The sequence below is a fragment of the Macaca thibetana genome, chromosome 7 (genome assembly GCF_024542745.1).
Source record: "Macaca thibetana thibetana isolate TM-01 chromosome 7, ASM2454274v1, whole genome shotgun sequence".
Classification (NCBI taxonomy): domain Eukaryota; kingdom Metazoa; phylum Chordata; class Mammalia; order Primates; family Cercopithecidae; genus Macaca; species Macaca thibetana.
In genome coordinates this window covers 68,689,606-68,712,660 of record NC_065584.1, presented here as the reverse complement: position 1 = coordinate 68,712,660, position 23,055 = coordinate 68,689,606, and the positions used below count along the sequence as shown (strand labels likewise).

Below are 23,055 nucleotides of genomic sequence, written 5' to 3'. Positions count from 1 at the left end.
AATGTAGGGGCTGGTGGACCTGCTCCAACAGTTGGTGCTGCACCAGCAGGAGATCCTGCCCCCACCACCACTGCTGCCCCAGCTGAGGAAAAGAAAGTGGAAAGAAAGAAAGAAGAACCTGAGGAGTATGATGATGACATGGACTTTGGTCTTTTTTTTTTTTGGAGACGGAGTCTCGCTCTGTTCCCCAGGCAGGAGTGCAGTGGTGTGATCTCAGCTCACTGCAAGCTCCGCCTCCTGGGTTCACGCCATTCTCCTGCCTCAGCCTCCTGAGCAGCTGGGACTACAGGCACCCGCCACCACGCCCGGCTAATTTTTTTGTATTTTTAGTAGCCACGGGGTTTCACCGTGTTAGCCAGGATGGTCTCCATCTCCTGACCTTGTGATCCGCCCGCCTCGGCCTCCCAAAGTGCTGGGATTACAGGCGTGAGCCACTGCACCCAGCCGACTTTGGTCTTTTTGACTTACTCTTTTATAACATGTTCAATAAAAAAGCTGAACACTTAAGAAAAAAAAAAAGAAACAAGCTAATATTCTGCGGTTGCTCTTCTTAGCCTTCAGCATGACTCTTCATAAGCCCTTCAAATCTCTAGTAAAAGACCTTTGGTTTGACTTTAAATTTTAAAGACACAGTTAAAAGTGAAGGGTCTTTAATCTGTATAACAATTTAAGGTACGTGAAAAGAATACTGAGGCCAGCACTGAATTTAAAGCCTTTGTTATAATACCATTATATTAGTTTTTCATAATAAAAATTTGTCCTAGAAACATACAGAAAGCATTTATAAACATCAATAGAGTAATGTTCAGATAGGTGAAAACTACCATTCTTGTTGTTTACCTGCAGTTGTTTGGCTGACAAATCTTTTGTTCCTCTGAAGACATAGCTTTTTGAAATGCCTTCACATCCAAGTTCATGAACCTGAACCATTCTCCCAAAAGTAATAAGTCCAACCAAAGCTGTAGGTGGTAAAAGACTTAATGACATCTGCATGGATTCTTTCAGGGCTTGTAAATCTTCATCTTCCATGCAAGTATCAACCACATAGAGGAATATCAAAGGCATCTGAGGACCACGCTTTTAAAAAATTCACCAAAAAGAAAAAATATATAGTTTAAAGCACAATATACAAGACAGTCAACAGGGAATTAATTGAATAACGGAAACAAAAGTATCTTAGTAAAGCCATTTCAGAAATGAAATAGGTTATTTCTACTGTCATGGAGAGAGATCTAAGACATATTATCAGGTGAAAAAGTAAGAAGAACATTAGGTATAGTTACACAGAGGGGACTTTCACTTTCCATTTTATTTAACTCATGCATAAGGTTTCATTTGACTCTTATAAAATAATTAGTAAACCTGACTTGAATTTTCAGAGAACTAGAAACTAGCCAGGCTGGACAAATTATCAAATGGTCCAAGTGAATCATAACTGTTTTCTCTAAAACATTCATAAAATATATTACTTCCACACTTAAACATGCAAACAACTATGTTAGGTATTCAGAAAGAGAATAAAAATGATTTCCCTAAGAAGGATCAATGCAAGATTATTTTCATTAATTAGACCTGGGGGATACATTAGCCAACTCCAGCATCATATTGACTAAGTATTTGTTAACTGAATTTCCAACTACAAAGCAAGATTGATACTTTATTGTTTACTGATCTACTCAGTATAGTAAATCACACCACCCTACCCAGTATCTTAGCCACCCATCAAATAACTACAACATAGGAATTACCCTGCTCAAACTGACCTCAACGGTTTACCTTTGAAATGTTCCATCGAATCAATGTGAGAATTAAGCATGATTGCTTCCAAATTATCACAATTTAAACAATTATTTCAGTATAAATTTTAAAACTTTCTTAAATATTTGTTCTTATGTTCTTACCAGAACTACATATTCAATGCTAGAAAACTGAGGTAAAAGTTCAGCAGGCTGATTCAGTTCAGATATACCAGCATAACTAGGTGGAAACTACAAATAAAAAAAAAAAACAAAAATGTTTAACAAATTATAGGCTAGAAAGATTAATAAAATTTTAAACTGAAAGCATTTCCTGATCATTTAATTATTTTTAAAAAGGCATTTTCATTAAATGAGAAATAATTATTTTTATCTTTTTTTAAATATGCATTTTTCTACATGACTAATATTTTGGCATTAACATCTGCAATGGATGTTTTATGTTTTTTTTTGAGACGGAGTCTTGCTCTGTCACCCACACTGGAGTGCAGTGGCGCGATCTCGGCTCACTGCAAGCTCCGCCTCCCAGGTTCACACCATTCTCCTGCCTCAGCCTCCCTAGTAGCTGGGACTATAGGCGCCTGCCACCAAGCCTGGCAAACTTTTTTTGTATTTTTAGTAGAGACAGGGTTTCACTGTGTTAGCCAGGAGGGTCTCGATCTCCTGACCTCGTGATCCACCTGCCTTGGCCTCCCAAAGTGCTGGGATTACAGGCGTGAGCCAACGCACCTGGCATGCAATGGATGTTTTCTTACCTGATTCCTTTGGTAACAAAAGTTGCAAGCCCAAAGTTTTGCTCGATAATCCACTTGACTGTTTTAAAAAAAGAAAAGATACATCAGTTCATATTTCAGTTCAATTTTACAAAAATCCAAATTTCAATAAAATTAATTTCTTCCTAAAACATGAACATATTCAAATTGAAAGTAAAAGTAACTCTTAAAAGCCATATAGTTTTAGACACTACCAATATCTAATTCATACTTTTAACATATACAAGTTTACCTAAATGGTGAATATAACTTTTAACATACAGTAAATATTCACTGGGTGCAGTAGCTCGCACACCTGTAATCTCAGCACTTTGGGAGGCTGAGGAGGCAGATGGCTTGAGTCCAAGAGTTCAAGACCAGCTTGGGCAATATGGTGAAACCCCATCTTTACAAAAAATACAATCATCCAGGCATGGTGGCGCATGACTGTAGTCCTAGCTACTCAGGGGGCTTAGGTGGGAGGATCATCTGAGCCCAGGTGGTCAAAGATACAGTGAACCAGAATCACAACACTGCACTCCAGTCTAAGTAACAGAGTGAAACCATCTCAAAAATATATATACACACACATATACAGCAATATCAATAAAATTAAAATAATCCTATTTTTTTTCTTCAAGTGACTTCAGTAACATCTACACTCAGACCTAAAAAACATATATTCAGGTCAAAAATATATTTACTGTATGCCTAATAAGTACCAACCATTATTTTAGGTGCTGGTGATACAAGAAAAAGAGAACTGCTCTCATGGAGTTTACATTCTAGAAAAGACAGACAGACAAAAGACAAGCAGATGCACAAACAAGAAAATACGTTTGTTTTTTTTTTTTTTGAGACAGGGTCTCGTTCTATTGCCCAGGCTGCAGTACAATGGTAGAATCATAGCTCCCTGCAGCATTGAACTCCTGGCTCAAGTGTTTCTCCCATCTTCAGCCTCCCAAGTAGCTAGGACTACAGGCACATACCACCACACCCAGCATATATACATTAAAAAAAAAAAAATACACACACACACACACACATATATATTTTCTTTTTTTTTCCCCTGTAGAAATGGGGTCTTGCTTTGCTGCCCAGGCAATCCTCCCACCATGGCCTCCCAAAGCACTGGGATTACAGGCGTGAGCTACTCTGCCCAGCCGAAAATACTTTTACATAGTAATAACAGATTAAACAAAACAAAGCAGAATGTAAGAATGTGTTTAAGAGGGTTGCTTTAAAAAACAGCCTTCTTAAATAGACAACTAAAGTATGACCAGAATGAAAAGGAACCAATCACAAGAAAATCTGGAAACAGAAGAATCCGGGCAGAATGCACAGCTACTATACCAGTGTCGAGGCAGGAATAAGTTTGGTATGTTCAAGAATCAGAAAGAGGGTAACAGGGTTAAGGTATTATGTAGATAACAATAAGGAAAATGGATAATACCAGATGAAGGCAGAAATATATACAGAGGCTAGATCATACAAGGCTTTACAGATCTTGATAAGTGGTTTGGATTTCTCATTCCAAAAATAAGAAGCTACTTCTGGAAGATTTTAATAATCAGATTTTCATTCATAAAACTCTAGCTTCTGGATGGAGAACAGACTGCTGAAAGACAAGAATAGAAACAGGGAGAGCAGGTAGGAGGATATTGAAATTGCCCAGGAAAAAAGATGGTGGTATCTTGAAGCAGGGTATACTACCAGAGATGGAATAAGAGGCTGTAAGAGACAGAATCTGTAACGTTCTAAGGTAGATCACCCAGATTTGCTAGTGGATTGGCTGGGGGAGAGGGAATGGAAAGAGAAGTAAGAGATGATTCCTGAGACTTTGGCCTAAGCAACAGAAGTCACAACATTTTTGGAACATCATGTCACTCAATCATGACACTTTTTTTTTTTTTTTTTTGAGGCGGAGTCTCACTCTGTCGCCCATGCTGGAGTGCAGAGGCATGATCTCAGCTCACTGCAACCTCCACCTCTCAGGTTCAAGCAATTCTCTGTCTCAGCCTCCTGAACAGCTGGGACTACAGGCACATGCCACCACACCCAGCTAAGTTTTGTATTTAGTAGAGACGGGGTTCCACCATATTGGTCAGGCTGGTCTCAAACTCCTGACTTCAGGTGATCCACCAGCTCGGCTTCCCAAAATGCTGGGATTACAGGCATGAGATACCATGCCCAGCCAATTATGACTTATCTAATAACACAAGATGGGTTGATACATATCCAGCACTACTATTCAGAAGACACTGATGGGATCTAACAGTTTTTATAGTGACACTCTTACATTTGGTCTCTTTATATTATCAACTCACTACAACTAGAATGATCCCAAAATTTTACAGCTCTCTGGATTTTTCTGACTGTCCTAATTTGAAAAAATTACTATGAACAAAAACAAAGGGATTTTTATAAAAATATGCAAAAAAAAAAAAAAACCCTGCATTTTAAAATCTCATTGCCACATTAGTTTCTCTATATATTTTACTTACCATAAAGGATTCAAAACTGCACGGCAAGTGGTCCTACTACACAGAACAGGCTCATATTGAATAGGTGGTAAGTCAGGTCTCTCTTTCAGTGGTGTAAACAGGGCTGCCACAGGAACAACCATTCTTGTAGCTTCCAGTCGACTTGATGGCCAAACATTCCAACTAAATCGGACTCCATCTCGTTCTTCATTTTGTTGAATGAATTCCAAATAGGTTGTCATTGTGGAGTTTGATTCTTATTTCTGTATCGAAATTTTAAAATATTTTAAAATCCAGGATCCTCTTAAGAAGTTTCAAAGTAAGTATGTTTTCCCCCTATTCAGCAATATTAACACATTAGAAATCAGGACTGGCTGGGCACGGTGGCTCACACTTGTAATCCCAGCACTTTGGGAGGCCGAGACGGGTGGATCACCTGAGGTTGGGAGTTGGAGACCAGCATGACCAACAAGAAGAAACCCCATCTCTACTAAAAATACAAAATTAGCCAGGCATGGTGGCGTATGCCTGTAATCCCAGCTACTGGGAGGCTGAGGCAGGAGAATCTCTTGAATCCTGGAGGCAGAGTTTGTGGTGAGCCGAGATCGTGCCATTGCACTCCAGCCTGGGCAACAAAAGCAAAACTCCATCTCAAAAAAAAAAAAAAAAAAAAAAATCAGGACAAAATGAAAATATTTATCTTGGAAAAAAATTAGCAAGCAACTCGTAACAAAATAATTAATGGCTCTACCCAATGACCAATGTCCATAAGGCCCAATAAGAGGTATTTAACACTTTCCTATTCACTCTGAAAGGTGATGGCAAAAAATAGTGTCTTATTTCTTTAAGGGTATATAGGAAAGAAATGCAAAAATGGGGGGAAACCTAGATCCTATGTTTTCCATATCAATTTTGAAAGTTACATGAATTCATATAAACAGATTTCAAAATTATAAAGTTCTAAAACTCACACGGTTTCTATCTAAAAAATAACAAGTTTCCACTAAACTTTATAGAAGAGAATGTTTAATAGTATATAACAAAGGCCGGGTGTGGTGGCTCACACCTGTAATCACAGCACTTTGGGAGGCCGAGGCAGGTGGATCACGAGGTCAGGAGATCGAGACCATCCTGGCTAACACAGTGAAACCCCATCTCTACTAAAAATACAAAAATATTAGCCGGGCATGGTGACGGGTGCCTGTAGTCCCAGCTACTCAGGAGGCTGAGGGAGGAGAATGGCGTGAACCCGGAAGGCAGAGCTTGCAGTGAGCCGAGATCGCGCCACTGCACTCCAGCCTGGCGACAGAGTGAGACTCTGTCTCAAAAAAAAAAAAAAAAAAAAAAAAAAAAAAACAGAAAAAAACAAAACAAAAAAACAAGCAGGAGATACCTCTACAGAATAGATAACATTAAAAAAAAAAGTATATAACAAAAAGATTTTCCTAAAACTGGGCACTTCTGCTTTGGACAGGTAATTTTCTTATTGTGCAAGTACAGACTATTTGTGACACAATAAATAAAATGCTTGATAAGTGCTGTTCCCCCAATTCCCCCAATTATATATCATTTAGACTCCTCTGCAGAAACTTACTTCAGAATATTTTGAACATTCCAAATTATGACAGCATTTTAAACTCCAATTTGAGATAAAAAATCTCAGTATAATAATTTAAGTTTACTAACCAGGGGAAGAGGATGCACTCTGGGAAGGGTCCAGTATCAAAAGACAGCTCCATTTTTACTGTCTAAATGCCTAGATAGGATGCCAGCTTTCCTACATAGGCAACAGCTCTATATCATGCTCTCAAACTGCAACAGTGGTTAGTCATGGAAGGAAGCTGAAGAATTTAAAGGTGTGGGATGACAAAAGACATTCAAGTGTTATGTAGCAAACATGAAGGAGGTCAAGTTGAAAGAAGTGAACTGTGAACCTGGGGTGCCTGGAAAACCCAACATGGATGTTTAAAGTTGCTAAGAACAATAGTGGGACGAGAAACTGATTCTAAAATTTAAGTGAAGAAAGAAGAGATATTATTTAGGGGGAAAAAGCTAGATATAACAATTTTAATTTTAGAAAATCTTTCAAATAAATTTTGATAAAACAAATGATAGAAATTGAAGCTTAACAAATCTAAGCATTCCAAGCAGTTAAGAACTTTCTCTTCTTTAAACAAGAAAACAAAAATTAAAGAAAACACTGTATTTCCTCCAATCGTGCCAGAATCTTGGAGACAGCTAGAAAATCTTACGCTAATCAAAAAAGATTGTGGATTTTTCAAAGGCACATAAAGGGTAAAGAGAAATCCCAAGACTAAACTTGTTTAGAAAAGACTATTTTGGGCCGGGCGCGGTGGCTCAAGCCTGTAATCCCAGCGCTGAGGTGGTTGGATCACATGAGATCAAGAGTTCAAGACCAGCCTGGTCAACATGGCAAAACCCCATCTCTACTAAAAATACAAAAAAAAAATTAGCTGGGCACGGTGGCATGCACCTGTAATCCCAGCTACTCAGGAGGCTGAGGAGGAGAATCGCTTGAACTGGGGAGGAAGAGGTTGCGGTGAGCCAAGATCACACCACTGCACTCCAGCTTGGGCGACACAGCAAGACTCCATCTCAAAAAAAAAAAAAAACTATTTTGAAGGTAAATATAGAAGACAGCTTTGAGAAGGGTGGTATGAGCTTTCAAGGAAAAGTGTTGAAAGATAATGATAAAACAAAGGCGTGGGGTATTCTGAGGAGAGTTAGAAGATGTCAAACCCCACTGTAACACAGGTGGCAATAAAGAAAAAACAACCAGGATGTGGAGGTGAGGGGGGAATTAGAAATCCAGTTTTTAGCAACAGCTTCCACAGTACTGATGTGAATATAAGTTCTAAGACTATGCAAACCTCTTCCACATTTATTATACACAACGTAAGGCAAATAAAATTGTGTTTTTTACTTAATTGCTCCTATAATTTAAGATGCATGTATACACCTACTATGTACTCACAAAAATTAAAAATAAAAAATAAAAATTTTAAGGCCAGGCACAGTGGCTCACACCTGTAATCCTAGCACTTTGGGAGGCTGAGGCCGGCGGATCGCTTGAGGTAGCAGTTCAAGACCAGCCTGGCCAACATGGTGAAACCCCATCTCTACTAAAAATACAAAAATTAGCTGAGCTGGCGGTGGGTACCTATAATACCAGCTACTCAGGAGGCTAAGGCAGGAGAATCACTTGAACCCAGGAGGTGGAAGTTGCAATGAGCAGAGATCGTGCTCTAGCCTGGGCAACAAAGTGAGACTCCTTCTCAAATAAAAAAAAAAAAATTAATAAAATAAAATGAAATCAGAACAGGGATGACTACATTTGACAAAATAAGTCATAAGAAATCTAGTGTAGTTAAGAAAAAATAAAAATTTTAATGTGTCATAACAAAATAATAAAATGCATCTAAAACACATCTGCAAAAGGCATTAAAAACACAAAACAAAAAGTGTTTTGAATGACTATTTTCTCAATTCTCTCAAGGCTAGTACTTACGTATTATACAGATATTTTCTCAAAAATGTATGAAGTAAACCTATCACTTTATATAAAACAACTGATAGTATATTTTGCCAATGATAAAAATTTGAGCTTTCAAGCAAATATTAAATTTTTGGGTTTTTTTTTTTTTTTTTTTTTTTTGAAACGGAGTCTCACTCTGTTGCCAGGATGGAGTGCGGTGGGGCAATCTCAGCTCCCTGCAACCTCTGCCTCTGCCTCCCAGGTTGAAGCAATTCCCCTGCCTCAGCCTCCTGAGTAGCTGGGACTACAGGCGCGTGCCACCACAACCAGCTAATTTTTTGTATTTTCAGTAGAGACGGGGTTTCACCATGTTGGCTGGGATAGTCTCCATCATCTGACCTCGTGATCTGCCTGCCTCGGCCTCCCAAAGTGCTGGCCCTACCGCTCCCCGTCATTAAATTGTTTTAAAACTTGTGCCTGCTACCATAAGCTTGACAAGTTCCTAATATGTAAAGATTTTTCTGATGAGCTCAGTGTTGGTATTAATCTAATTTGTTTGATAGTATATAACGAAATGTATTAACATTTAGAAGATATACATTACTCAGTGAAGCAACATCTTCCAAACGGTCAGTTTGTGATGCTAAAATATCATGCAAGAGTAGATGATCCATTTAAAGTGCAGAGTAGGCCAATGAGTTTGAAGGTAACAAAGTTCAAAAAGTTCACTCCTAAGCTTTCAGATTCCACACTGCAATTAACCTTTTTTTTTTTTTTTTTTTCTTGAGACGGAGTCTCGCTCTGTCACCCAGACTGGAGTGTAGTGGCGCAATCTCGGCTCACTGCAAGCTCCGCCTCCTGGGTTCACGCCATTCACCTGCCTCAGCCTCCCAAGTAGCTGGTACTACAGGCACCCGCCATCACGCCCAGCTAATTTTTTTGTTTTTGTTTGTTTGTTTGTTTTGTTTTTGAGACGGAGTCTCACTCTGTTGCCCAGGCTGGAGTGCAGTGGCCGGATCTCAGACTCACTGCAAGCTCCGCCTCCCGGGTTTACGCATTCTCCTGCCTCAGCCTCCCGAGTAGCTGGGACTACAGGCGCCCGCCACCTCGCCCGGCTAGTTTTTTGTATTTTGTAGTAGAGACGGGGTTTCACCATGTTAGCCAGGATGGTCTCGATCTCCTGACCTTGTGATCCGCCCGTGTCAGCCTCCCAAAGTGCTGGGATTACAGGCGTGAGCCACCGCGCCCAGCCTTAACCTTTTAATTTCTTAATTAATCCTTCATACAATTCAACCAAAACAATGTATCACAATGAACTGCAGAAACAGATGTGAAAACCCACCTGTCCTCTGTTTAGCCTTTTTTTTTTTTTTTCTCTTTGGATACTCAATAATGTTTAAGTTAGGGGTTCTGAAAACAACTGCCTTAGGACCATGAGGAAACCACACTACGAAAGGTTCCAGGAGTCTTAGCAGGAAGACATTCACACACAGACAATAGCCAGGTTTAACTTTCAACTGGTTAACAGGCTGGATTGTATCTCTACATCCTTACTTCTTAAGACATACTAAGTATCACCTTAGTGAAATTTGGGCACAGCTCCCCTTCTCTTCTTCACATTTTTTCCTCTCAATCTCCCTGCTCTAAAATCAATTTGCTTGCTAAATCACATCTATTATACTTCTTACATTCCTACTTTCCAGCAGTAGTTTGAAAAAAGTCCTGTTTCTTAATTGGTCCAATTACTTGGCTATGCACAACACTTCCCTGACTTCCCTCACCTTTCCATTGTAGTAGTCATGCAATCTTAAAATCACGAATTCAAGGACAAAGTTTGCTAGGCTTAGTCCCATGTCCAACAATGGCATATCTGAAATAAAGTCCTTTTACAAGCCAACTTTTCTTTTATTTTCTTTTCTTTTCTTCTTTTGAGACAGACTTTTGCTCTTGTTGCCCAGGCTGGAGTGCAATGGCACGATCTCGGCTCACCGCAAACTCCACCTCCTGGTTTCAAGCAATTCTCCTGCCTCAGCCTCCTGAGTAGCTGGGATTACAGGCGTGAGCCACCACACGCGGCTAATTTTTGTATTTTTAGTAGAGATGGGGTTTCTCCCGACCTCAGGTGATCCACCCGCTTCCGCCTCCCAAAGTACTGGGATTACAGGTGTGAGCCACCGGGCCCAGCCACAAGCTAGCTTTTCATAAAATGATATTATTTGATAAGCACTCTCTCCCCTAATACTAACAGGTTTGCATAAAAGTATTAAACCAAAGAAATATTATTCCACACACTATATTAGAATGCAGACTTAGCATACTAGCATACTAGTCTCTTTTATTTTTGAGATGGAGTCTCACTCTACCACCCAGGTTGGAGTGCGGTGGCGCCATTTCGGCTCACGGCAACCTCCACCTCCCGGGTTCAGGCGATTCTCCCGCCTCATCCTCCCGAGTAGCTGGGATTACAGGCGCGAGCTACTATGCCCGGCTAATTTTTCTATTTTTAATAGGGATGGGGTTTCACCTTGTTGGCTAGGCTGGTCTTGAACTCCTGACCTCAGGTGATCCGCCCGCCTCGGCCTCCCAAAGTGCTGGGATTACAGGCATAAGCCGCTGCGCCCAGCCACTAGTCTTTTTTTTTTTTTTTAGGTGATACAAAACACAAAAGACTATTCTAAAGAAATGTCCGATTTCAGTACAATATACTTTAGTTACATAATTTTATCATAATAGAGCTAAAAGCTAAGAAGCAAACCATTATGTCACTTTAACCTAGTATATCAAATATGTGCCCAAGTAGTATTTTAAAAGACTTCCCTGGCCAGGCGCAGTGGCTCACGCCTGTAATCCCAGCACTTTCGGAGGCCGAGGCGGGTGGATCAGGAGGTCATGAGATCGAGACCAGCCTGGCCAATATGGTTAAACTCCGTCTCTACTAAAAATACAAAAATTAGCCAGGCGTGGTGGCGGGCGCCTGTTAGTCCCAGCTACTAGGGAGGCTGAGGCAGGAGAACAGCTTGAACCTGGGAGGCGGAGCTTGCAGTGAGCTGAGATCCTTCAACTGCACTCCAGCCTGGGTGACAGGGAGAGACTCCATCTCAAACAAACAAACCAAAAAGACTTTCCCTATGATAGTTTCTCATATTCTAATTTAAGCTCTTTTATTCATACCTAATTGAAAATTTACTTGCCAAGTAAATTTGAGTTCCTTCCAATTAGATGTATTTGTTAGTAGCCAATTAAATTTGTCTCCTACTTTTCACTTGTAAAATCCTCAATGAACTGTCTTCTTATGATCTTGGACAATTTAACCTCTCTGAATCCTCTGTTTTTCTCATCAGCAAGATAAGAGACTTGGACTAGAAAACCACAAGATCCCATCTAACTCTAGAATTCTGTAAATCAGGCCCGGCGTGGTGGCTCACGCTTGTAATCTCAGCACTTTGGGAGGCCGAGATGAACGGATCACGAGGTCAGGAGATCGAGACCATCCTGGCTAACACAGTGAAACCCTGTCTCTACTAAAAATACAAAAAAAGCCAGGCGTGGTGGCAGGCGCCTGCAGTCCCAGCTACTCGAGAGGCTGAGGCAGGAGAATGGCATGAACCAGGGAAGGTGGAAGTTGCAGTGAGCCGAGATCACGCCACTTCTGAAATGATGTTCATTCACTACCAGAGGAGGAAAAGAAGGAAAACTTAACATGCACTTATATTTTAATCTAAAACCTTTTTAAATCAAGTTAATTTGGCTAGTTATCCATGGCTTTGGAGAGTAGAGGTTAAGGGAGTTCACGTGAAAACGAGAATTCCACATACCCCCTCCAGTGATTGATGTAGATTTACTATTACTTTCCTCAGGTAGTACCTTTACCACCAAATCGGGAAACACTACTTGCCTTAGAAAGAAAGCCCAATGGGATAGGATTGGTCCTGCTGGAAAACTCAACTCTTTGTAATCAAAACCTAAGGCATTATCTTTACCTAGCTCTTTTCCCCTTTAACTTCCAAGGCTGAATTACGGGTGACGTAGTTAATTGGGTTCAAAGTCTAGGACACTCCAGATCTGGCAAGGAATGAAACAGAAAGTCCAAGGGCCCAGAGGCGATGATGGGCTTGGGTGGAGGTGGGTGGCCCAGGAGATGGAGGTGGGTGGCCCAGGAGGTGGGGGTGGGTGGCCCAGGAGGTGGGGGTGGGTGCTGGGCGAGATGCTCCAACCACCGTTTTCCACACGACTCCCATCTTTCCACCGAATCCTGGGGAGCCAGAGGAGGAGCCCGGGCCCCCGGCCCCGGCAGAGCCAAGTGGGTGAGAGGGTGGCAAGCTCACCGCTCAACGCTCCCCGCGCCGGACTGGGCCTCAGACTCCGGCACACCTCGCGGGCCCGAGGGCACCGAGAGGGCAGAGCCGGGACCACCCCAGGACCCCAGCCGCCAGCCCGCCGCCGCCAGCCCGCCGCCGCCAGCCCGCCCCCGCTTTCCGCTGCGCACCTGAGGTCCCCCAGGAGCGGAGACGAGGCGGCCCTTACCTCACTGTCCCCCTGCCGGACCCGTCGCAGCCTCCGCTTTGCAAAATCAGTCCTCTCCGCCCAGGAGGAGCAGTCCGTGGCACCGCAATCAGGGCTGGCGCCACCCCGCCCCGGGCCTCACCGAAGACCTCCGCCCGGCCAACATGGCTGGCGCCGCCTCTGCCACGTCAAGAGGAGGGGACGGGGCGTGAGGGCAGGAAGGGGGCAGGAAGGGGCGGGCGCAGAGTTACCCGGGCGGGCCACCGTCCCCTGAGCTTAATAACCGGAGGATTTGAGAAAGGCGCGCGGCGGGCGAAGGTACCGAGAGGGAAGAAGGGAGGAGAGGTAGCGGGGACCGAGCCAGAGGGGCGGAAGAACCCGGACAACCCAGGCAGCCGGGCGGCCGAGGGGCGTGGGACCGGGCACAGCGGGACCGGGAAAGGGAGCGGCGCCGGGGGAGCTCCTTCACCCCGCTCCGCAGAGCCACAGCGTGTCCCACTACCTACAGGTCGCGGAAGGAGTGGAGCACTGGTGCCACTCGGACACCTTAACTTACGGAGAGAAATGGAGACGGCCTCCAGGACATCTTAAGGACCCTGGTTGATTCGGAGAATCACAAATAATCTCTGAAAAAAGAGAGTTCATTCTTTCACTTAGTGCAACAAATATTTACTGAACACTTACTATGTGCCAGACACGATTGAGATGCTGGTGATATGATGCAGGCAAGGTAGGCCCAGATCCCTGGCCCGAAAGATTTCACGTACTATTTATGTATTCTAGTCAGCCTGTCTTTTCCTCCTACATTGCCTCTGCCACCTCTACTCTGTTTCCCCCCACCCCCAACACATACACACAGTACAATATTTGGCTGATTCATCTTGATATATTCAATGTTTTTCTTTCCAAGAAAAAAGTTGAACAAAATGAGAAAGCAACAGACTGGTGAGACGTAAGAGCTTGGTGGTCTCAGACAACCCCATCCTTCAGTGAGAGGAATGGAATTAAGTGCCCATGGAATTAATTGCATATATGACAACACCTAAAATCCTGCAAAGTTTAGCCATATCCACATTTTATGGAATGGAAAAAAAGATCAAGTCCCTGTCCTTCAAAGCTCGTATTCATGATAAATAAGACAGCAGCACCAGGCTAGGCGCAGTGGCTCACGCCTATAATCCCAACACTGGGAGGCAGAGGCAGGTGGATCACAAGGTCAGGAGTTCGAGACCATCCTGGCCAACATAGTGAAACCCCATCTTTACTAAAAATACAAAAATGAGATGGGTGTGGTGGCACGCTCCTGTAGTCCCAGCTACAGGCCAGCTACAGGCAGTGGCAGGAGAAATGCTGAGGCAGGAGAAATGCTTGAACCTGGGAGGCGGAGCTTGCAGTGAGCCAAGACCATGCCATTGCACTCCAGCCTGGGTGCCAGAGTGAGACTCCATCTCAAAAAAAAAAAAAAAAAAGATAGCAGCACCAAACATATATTTCCCTTTCTATAATGTGTGTATTAAAGTTGTTTTGGAAGGTGGAAGAGGATGAGTTTGCTTGTCAAATTGTAATACAATCCTAAAGAGGGCAATGGGAATCGAAAGCTAAAAATTAGTGTAGGCTTCCAAATAAAGTAGGTTCAGGGTGCTACCTTAATGAAGATTCTTGACAGCACACCAGGTGAACAGCAGGGGTAATGTTATAAAGGTGGAATAAGTACACCCACAAAAAGCAACAAGATCTAAGAATGAGTAGGGTAAAAAGACATAGATCTTAGTCCATTTAGGCTGCTAAAACAACATGCCCTCAACTGGGTAGCTCATAAACAACAGAAATTTATTTCTCACTGTTCTGGAGGCTGAAAAGTCCAGGATCAAGATGCCAACCGATGTGGTGTCCGGTGAGGACCTGCTCTCTGATTCATAGATAGTGCCTTCTAACTGTGTTCTCACATGGCAAAAGGGGCTGGCCAGCTCTCTGGGGTCTCTTTCACAAGGGTACTAATCCCATTCATGAGAGGCCAGCCCTCATGACCTATTCACCTCCCAAAGGCCCTACCTCCCTATACCTTAGCAGTTAGAATTTCAACCTATGAGTTTGAGGGGAGACAAATATTCAGACCTTAGCAACATTGATGAGAAGATCCACAGAAATCCTAGAATTCAGTGAGGAATAAATCAAAGTATAGTACCTTTGGTAGTTTCATTCATTTCATGGTTTCCAGAAAGGCATCTTTAACATCCAGCTCAATTAAGTCTTTTTAAAAACTCATCATTCCAGGCCAGGCGCAGTGGCTCACACCAGTAATCCCAGCACTTCGGGAAGCCAAGGTGGGCAGATCACGAGGTCAGGAGATCAAGACCATCGTGGCTAACATGGTGAAACCCTGTCTCTACTAAAAATACAAAAAATTAGCTGGGCATGGTGGCGGGCGCCTGTAGTCCCAGCTACTCGTCCCAGCTACTTGGGAGGCTGAGGCAGGAGAATGGTGTGAACCCAGGAGGCGGAGCTTGCAGTGAGCCAAGATCGCCCCACTGCACTCCAGCCTGGACGACAGAGTGAGATTCTGTCTCAAAAAAAAAAACAAAACAAACAAAAACTCATTCCTTTGTTTTCAGTTGATCAAAGGTTTTGGTTCCCTATTACAATGAAATAGATGTTAGGATGCATAACAAACTCAGTTGCATCTGTCTTTATGTGCTTTAAGATGAATGACTAAATCCAGGCACAGTGGTTCACGCCTGTAATCCCAGCACTTTGGGAGGCTGAGGCATGTGAATCACAAGGTCAGGAGTTCTAGACCAGCCTGGCCAAGATGATGACACCCCGTCTCTACTAAAAATACAAAAATTAGCCGGTCGCAGTGGCAGGTGCCTGTAATCCCAGCTACTCAGGAGGCTGAGGCAGGAGAATCACTTGAATCTAGGAGCAGAGGTTGCAGTGAGCCAAGATCACGCCACTGCACTCCAGCCTGGGTGACAGAGCGAGATGCCGTCTCAAAAAAAGAAAAAAAAAAAGATGAATGACTTTAATTATTGGATATACTATCAGGATCAGGATCTACTGGACCCAACTTTAGCCTTTCAGGGTTCTTTTTTTGTTTTTGAGCTCTATTCTTAAGGATTGATATTTCATGATTTTTATTCCTTCATAGAAGTCTTCCAAACAACAAAGAGAAAATTTATTTTCTGAAAAAAATAGATATGGTGACTCACACCTGTAATCCTAGCAGTTTGGGAAGCTGAAGGGGGAGGATCCGTTGAGCCCAGGAGTTCAAGACCAGCCTGGGAAATGTGGTGAAACCCAATCTCTACCAAAACAAAAAAAAAAATAGAAAAATTAGCAGAGCATGGTAGTGTGCACCTTTAATCCCAGCTACTCAGGAGGCTGAGGTGGGAGAGTCACCTCAACCTGGGGAGGTCAAGGCTGCAGTGACCCGTGATGGTGCCATTGCACGACTGTGGTGGCACTGCCTGGGCAATAGAGTGAGATTCAGTCTCAAAAATAAAATACATAAAATTAAAAAATAGAATAAAACTCATTCTATTTGCAATTCCCGTATAGGTCCATTGGACTCTTATAAATCTAGGACACATCATGGGATTTACTAATTTTTTTTTTTTTTTGTATGTTGAAACATTCTGCTACTTCATCATCCATAGAATTATTTCATCCTTACTGGTCAATTATTCCAAGCTATGCTTTAAAAAAGATGAAAGTCATCGGGTGCAGTGGCTCACACCTGTAATCCCAATACTTTGGTAGGCCAAGGCGGGTGGATCACGAGGTCAAGAGATCGAGACCATCCTGGCCAACATGGTGAAACCCCGTCTCTATTAAAAATATAAAAATTAGCTGGGCATGGTGGTGGGCACCCGTAGTCCCAGCTACTTGGGAGGCTGAGGCAGGAGAATTGCTTGAACCCGGGAGGTGGAGGTTGCAGTGAGCCGAGATGACGCCATTGCACTCCAGCCTGGGCGACACAGCAAGATGCTGTCCCAAAAAAAAAAGATGAAAGTCAGGCCGGTGCGGTGGCTCACGCCTATTAGTCCAGGGATTTCACCATGTTGGCCAGGCTGGTCTTGAACTTCTGGCCTCAAGTGATCCACCCACCTCAGCCTCCCAAAGTGCTGGGATTACAAGTGTGAGCCACCACACCTGGCCTCTTCTTTTCTTTTTTAATAGGGATGGGGTCTTGCTATGTTGCCCAGGTTGGAATTGAACTCCTGGACTCAAGGGATCCTCCCACCTCGGCCTTTCAAAGTGTTGGGATTATAGGTATGAACCACCACACCTATAATTTTTTCTAGTATGCTGGTTACAAGGCTTCAACCTGAGGAAGAGTAGAAAGGGAATGGAATTTTTTTTTAAGTCCTGTGAAAGGAAGGTCAGAACATCTAAGACATTGTAAAAAATATAAAATTTCATATAAGCTCCCTTCAAAAGAAAGTCTTTTAAAAGCATATACTCCAAAGTTCACTACTTCCTCAAACTGGCATTTCTTAAAATGCCAGAGACTAAAAAGAGAGGGAAAGATCCTATGGTCGAATAAAGACGTGTAGCCAAGAACATTTCTTAAAGATATTTGACCTTGCAACTTTTTTCCCAGGGACTATCTTGAGTCAAGTACTCTAAACACCCTATGAAAGACTTTGCCTTCTACCATTAAATATTAATTAATACATAACAGCCAGTAATCTTCCCACTTCAGAACCCACAGATATTTCTAAACTGAGGTTCCAGCACTACAGTCAGTGAAGTATAATGTCAATTTCTTGGAATTGTAGATGTTCACCACCAGATGGAGCTTTCACTTCTACTCTTCCTTTTTAGGTTTACTCTGTTTTCCAGTATTGAAGCACTTGGAGTTTTTTTCTAACATGGATACTCTTCCATTTGTTCAGATACTGACAGGTTAAAGCACTGGCCAACTATTTTTGGAGTAGTCACTTGAAAAAGCAATATTCAGATTCTTCTAATTTTTAATTTTCAGCATCAATAGCGTGTTAAAGTTATATTCATGGAATAACATCTGTCTGATCCTCTATTCTGCACACATAATGACTACAATTGTATTGAATATAATAAGGCTAATTAATAAGTCACATGGAAATTACACAATTGTAAACTCAAATAAGCCTTTGTGATCATTTAGTCTAATCCCCATACATGACAAATGAATGTGAGGACAAGAGAAGTGGCACACTTAACAACACCCTAGGCCAGGGTGCTGATGCTCATTTAAAACCTACAACGCTGGCTTTGCAGACACCGCCGCCAGGAGCCCTGTACTATCAACCATGGTGAACCCCACCGTGTTCTTTGACATCGTTGGGGTTCACCATGACGGCGAGCCCTTGGGCCGCATCTCCTTCAAGCAGTTTGCAGAAAAGCTTCCAAAGACAGCAGAAAACTCATGATCTGAGCACTGGAGAGAAGGGATTGGATTATAAATGTTCCTTCTTTCACAGAATTATTCCAGGGTTTATGTGTCAGGATGGTGACTCCACACACCATAATGGCACTGGTGGCAAGTCTGTCTACAGGGAGAAATTTAATAACGAGAACTTCACCCTAAAACATACAGGTCCTGGCATCTTGTCCATGGCAAATGCTGGACCCATCACAAACAGTTCCCAGTTTTTCATCTGCACTGCCAAGACTGAGTAGCTGGATGGCAAGCATGTGGTCTTTGGCAATGTGAAAGAAGGCATGAATATTGTGGAGGCCATGGGGCGCTTTGGGTCCAGTGGCAAGACCAGCAAAATCACCATTGCTGACTGTGGATAACTATAATAAGTTTGACGTGTTTTATCTTAACCACCAGACATTCTGTCTGTAGCTCAGCAGAGCACTCCTCTACCCCATTTGCTCGCAGTATCCTATAATCTTTGTGCTCTCACTGCAGTTTCCTTTGAGCTCCATGTTTTCCTTGTTTCCGTCCATGCCTAGCTGGATTGCAGAGTTAAGTTTATGATTATGAAATAAAAACTAAGTAACAAAAAACCTACAACACTGAGTTTTCATTTCATGCCTGTCTTTTCCTCTTTAAATGCTGACAGGACTAGATTTTCTAACTCTTGTTCAAATAGCAATTGTTTATTTTATCTTATTTTATATATTTTTTTGAGACAGAGTCTCACTGTGTCACCTAGCCTGGAGTACAGTGGCAGGATCACAGCTTATTGCAGCCTCAACCTCCTGGGCTCAGGTGATCTTTCCACCTAAGCCTCCTGGGCAGCTGGGACTTACAGATTCATGCCAGGATGCCCAGCTAATTTTTGTATTTTTTGTATAGATGGGATTCACCCGTGTTGCACAGGCTGGTCTCAAACTCCTGGACTCAAGTGATCCTCCAACCTCAGTCTCCCAAAGTGCTGGGATTACAGGCGTGACCCACCATGCTTGGCCCAAATAGCAGTCTTTTCTATTCCACAGAGTGCCCCAACAGTGGTATACTCCAATATCTCTTCACTCTGCCACTCTGACCAATCCCAGAATTTAAGAGTTCATTTAATAAAACTAAACAAATGAGGGGCCGGGCGCGGTGGCTCACACCTGTAATCCCAGTACTTTGGGAGGCTGAGGTGGGCTGATCATGAAGTCAGGCGATCAAGACCATCCTCGCTAACACGGTGAAACCCCGTCTCTACTGAAAATAGAAAAATTAGCCAGGCATGGTGGCGGGCGCCTGTAATCCCAGCTACTCGGGAGGCTGAGGCAAGAGAAAGGCATGAACCCGAAGGTGGAGCTTGCAGTGAGCCAAGATCACGCCACTGCACTCCAGCCTGGGTGACAGAGCGAGACTCGTCTCAAAAAAAAGAAAAAAACAAATGAAATTTGTTGATTTGCCCTTAAACCGTTTACAGTGGCCCAAAGAAAACATAAGTATCTACTGGCAGGTTTATTTTTCTTTTTATCTTTTATTTATTTGATTTATAAAGAACATAAGAGTGATTAAAAAGCCATATCACAAAGGAGGGAAATCCCACTCTAAAAGGGAACAGATTTGCATTTTTACTTTAAAAGAGGAGTAAAGGTTTTGTTTCATGTTCCATAATTAAACTAGACCTTGTCTTGATTTTCCGACATCAAGTCAGCATTCTCTCTTAGTGGATCTGGACCTCAGAGCCAGAGGATAGCATTCTCGGACAATGGAGATGAGGAGACTACTCATGCCTAGATGGCAGTGTACTAAGACTAGGAAGCAAACTGGATCTCTCTGCATTTAATCTTCATTGCCTCTCTCTAATTTATGGTCAGTGGGTCATAAAGACTCACAGGAACCTTCCCTGGGACTTTTTTTGTTGTTTTTTTTTTTTTTTTTGCTAATCTTTACTCAGCTGTATCTTGTACAGCATAGAGATTTAGAGCAGTGGCTTGGTGCCGAGGATAGAATCTCAATTCCATTACTTCCTTGTATGATCTGGGTATGTTGCACAGTTTCTTCACCTGCAAATGAAGATAACAATAGTAACTACCACTTAAATTGCATGTATTGTGAAGATTAAACGAGATAATCCATGTGAAAGATTTATCCCTGAGAAAGAGAAAAACAGCGCCAGAGAGCTGGAATGTGGCAAAACCCTGTGTCTCCTAAAAATACAAAAATCAGCCAGGCGTGGTGGCCTCAGAAGGCTGAGGCACAAGACTCGCTCAAACACAGGAGAGGCGGAGGTTGCAGTGAGCAGAGATCACAACTGCACTGCAGCCTGGGCAACAGGCTACAGAACAAGATTTGTGTCAAAAAAAAAAAAAAAAAAAAAAAAATCCCACCTGGAACGCCTCTTAAAATGTCAGTTTCTTAGCCCCACACCCCATCAGCAGAAACAGAAGCTCTGGAAGAAAGAGCTATAAAATACAGGATTCTATATTTTAAATAATTTCTTCCAGATTTTTTTTTTTTTTTTTTTTTTTTTTTTTTTTTTTTTTTTGGAGACAGTCTCACTCTGTCGCCCAGGCTGGAGTACAGTGGCGCTATCTCGGCTCACTGCAACCTCTACTTTCTGGGATCAAGCAATTCTCCCATCTCAGCCTCCGAAGTAGCTAGGATTACAGGCACATGCCACCATGCCCAGCTAATTTTTTGTATTTTTAGTAGAGACGTGGGGCGGGGGGCTCTCACCATGTTGGCCATGCTGATCTCGAACTCCTGACTTCAAGTGATCCGCCTGCCTTGGCCTCCCAAAGTGCTGGGATTACAGGCTTGAGCCACCACGCCCAGCCAGATGATTCTTATACACACTAACATTTGAGAATAACTGAGCTCCTTAAAGGGACAGAAAACACAGAGACATGGGAGACTGAAGCAGGTAGATCATCTGAGATCAGGAGTTGAAGAACAGCCTGACCAACATGGCAAAACCCATCTCTACTAAAAATACAAAAATTAGCCGGGCATGGTGGCGGGTGCCTGTAATCCCAGCTCCTCAGGAGGCTGAGGCAGGAGAATCGCTTGAACCTGGGAGGCAGAGGTTGCAGTGAGCAGTACCACTGCACTCCTGGGCGCCAGAGCGAGACTCCGTCTCAAAAAAAAAAAAAAAAGAAAAGAAAATACAGAGACAGAGATAAACTGCAGTCAGCTGTGTAAGGTTGACTTAACAGATGCCACCATATCATCAATAAACAGCCACGTCATCAATAAACACACAACAGAATGTTCTGTTCTCACAATCCTCATGTAACTTCTACAGCTAACCAATTGTGTGAGAAATACTGAAACAAGAATTTTTCCATCATAAACTAAAAACAGGCGATAAATCTCTAAAAACAGGGCACCAGAAGTAGTTCAGTACCTTAGGAATATTTCTTCCTGGGAATAGATGAAATGTTATTGTAGTTTCAGAAGTTCACCTTTCCAAATAGTAAGCATTTTTTCAGAATAACTTCATCAGCCAAATATAGCTTATCTCATGTGTTCCATATTTCACGAAAGCATTAACAAATACTTCGTGCAATTTCTGAAAACTCCGCTCAAAATCTCATTACTAATTCTTTTAAATCAAATTAGATTTGAAGTAGCACGAAGCTATATTATTACCTCTTCTTTTGGAAAATAATTTATTTCCCAGGACAACCTTTGTTCCATTCTCGTATTGTCTCCTTTCTTCCTTAATCCTTGCGTAGTTCTGACACATACTTATGCACAAACTCCAATGTTAACCATTGTTCCACTGGTAGTTAATTCGCAAGGTAACCTTTTCTCCAGAAAAAATTGAGAGAAAATGCTAATAATTTACAGTAAAAAATAAAAATATATGTATTTGTGGCCTGGCCCAGTGGCTCACACCTGTAATCCCAGCACTTTGGTAGGCCAAGGTGAGTAGATCACTTGAGTCCAGGAGGTCAAGGCTGGGTAATATTTTATTTTATTTTATTTTATTTATTTATTTATTTATTTATTTTGAGATGGAGTTTCACTCTTGTTGCCCAGGCTGGAGTGCAATGGCACAATGTCGGCTCACTGCCACCTCCACCTCCTGGATTCAAGCGATTCTTCTGCCTCAGCCTCCCAAGTAGATGGGATTACAGGCGCCCGCCACCATGCCCAGCTAATATTTTGTATTTTTACTAAAGATGGAGTTTCACCATGTTGGCCAGGCTGGTCTGGAACTCCTGACCTCAGGTGATCTGCCCAGCTCAGCCTCCCAAAGTGGTTGGGATTACAGCGTGAGCCACCGCGCCTGGCCAAGATTCTTTACAGATGCAAATTTTCCCCACGAAGAACAGCTTTGCAGGGCCTTTTCAAAATAGGGCAAAGAAACATGTTTTGGGGTAAAATATTTTTTTCTTCTTCTTTGTCTCATAATGTTATGCTGAAGTGAGGTTGAAAAGTAAATCATGGCCGGGCGCGGTGGCTCACGCCTGTAATCCCAGCACTTTGGGAGGCCGAGGCGGGCGGATCACAAGGTCAGGAGATCGAGACCACGGTGAAACCCCGTCTCTACTAAAAATACAAAAAATTAGCCGGGCGCGGTTGTGGGCGCCTGTAGTCCCAGCTACTCGGGAGGCTGAGGCAGGAGAATGGCGTGAACCCGGGAGGCGGAGCTTGCAGTGAGCCGAGATCGCGC

The 23,055-nt window shown here is 42.7% G+C and overlaps 1 protein-coding gene across 1 annotated transcript in view; it reads right to left on the bottom strand.

The window, feature by feature from the left end:
- Positions 1–13,199, bottom strand: part of SEC23A (SEC23 homolog A, COPII coat complex component) — a 73,472-nt gene extending 60,273 nt beyond the window's left edge. The window contains exons 1-5 of the mRNA XM_050798953.1: positions 13,013–13,199; positions 5,014–5,255; positions 2,513–2,570; positions 1,902–1,988; positions 841–1,077 (exon numbers count right to left, since the gene is read on the bottom strand). Coding sequence (XP_050654910.1) covers positions 841–1,077; positions 1,902–1,988; positions 2,513–2,570; positions 5,014–5,234 — 603 coding nt within the window. The 5' untranslated portion in view covers positions 5,235–5,255; positions 13,013–13,199. The remainder of the gene's footprint in view (positions 1–840; positions 1,078–1,901; positions 1,989–2,512; positions 2,571–5,013; positions 5,256–13,012) is intronic.
- Positions 13,200–23,055: the final 9,856 nt, after the last annotated feature.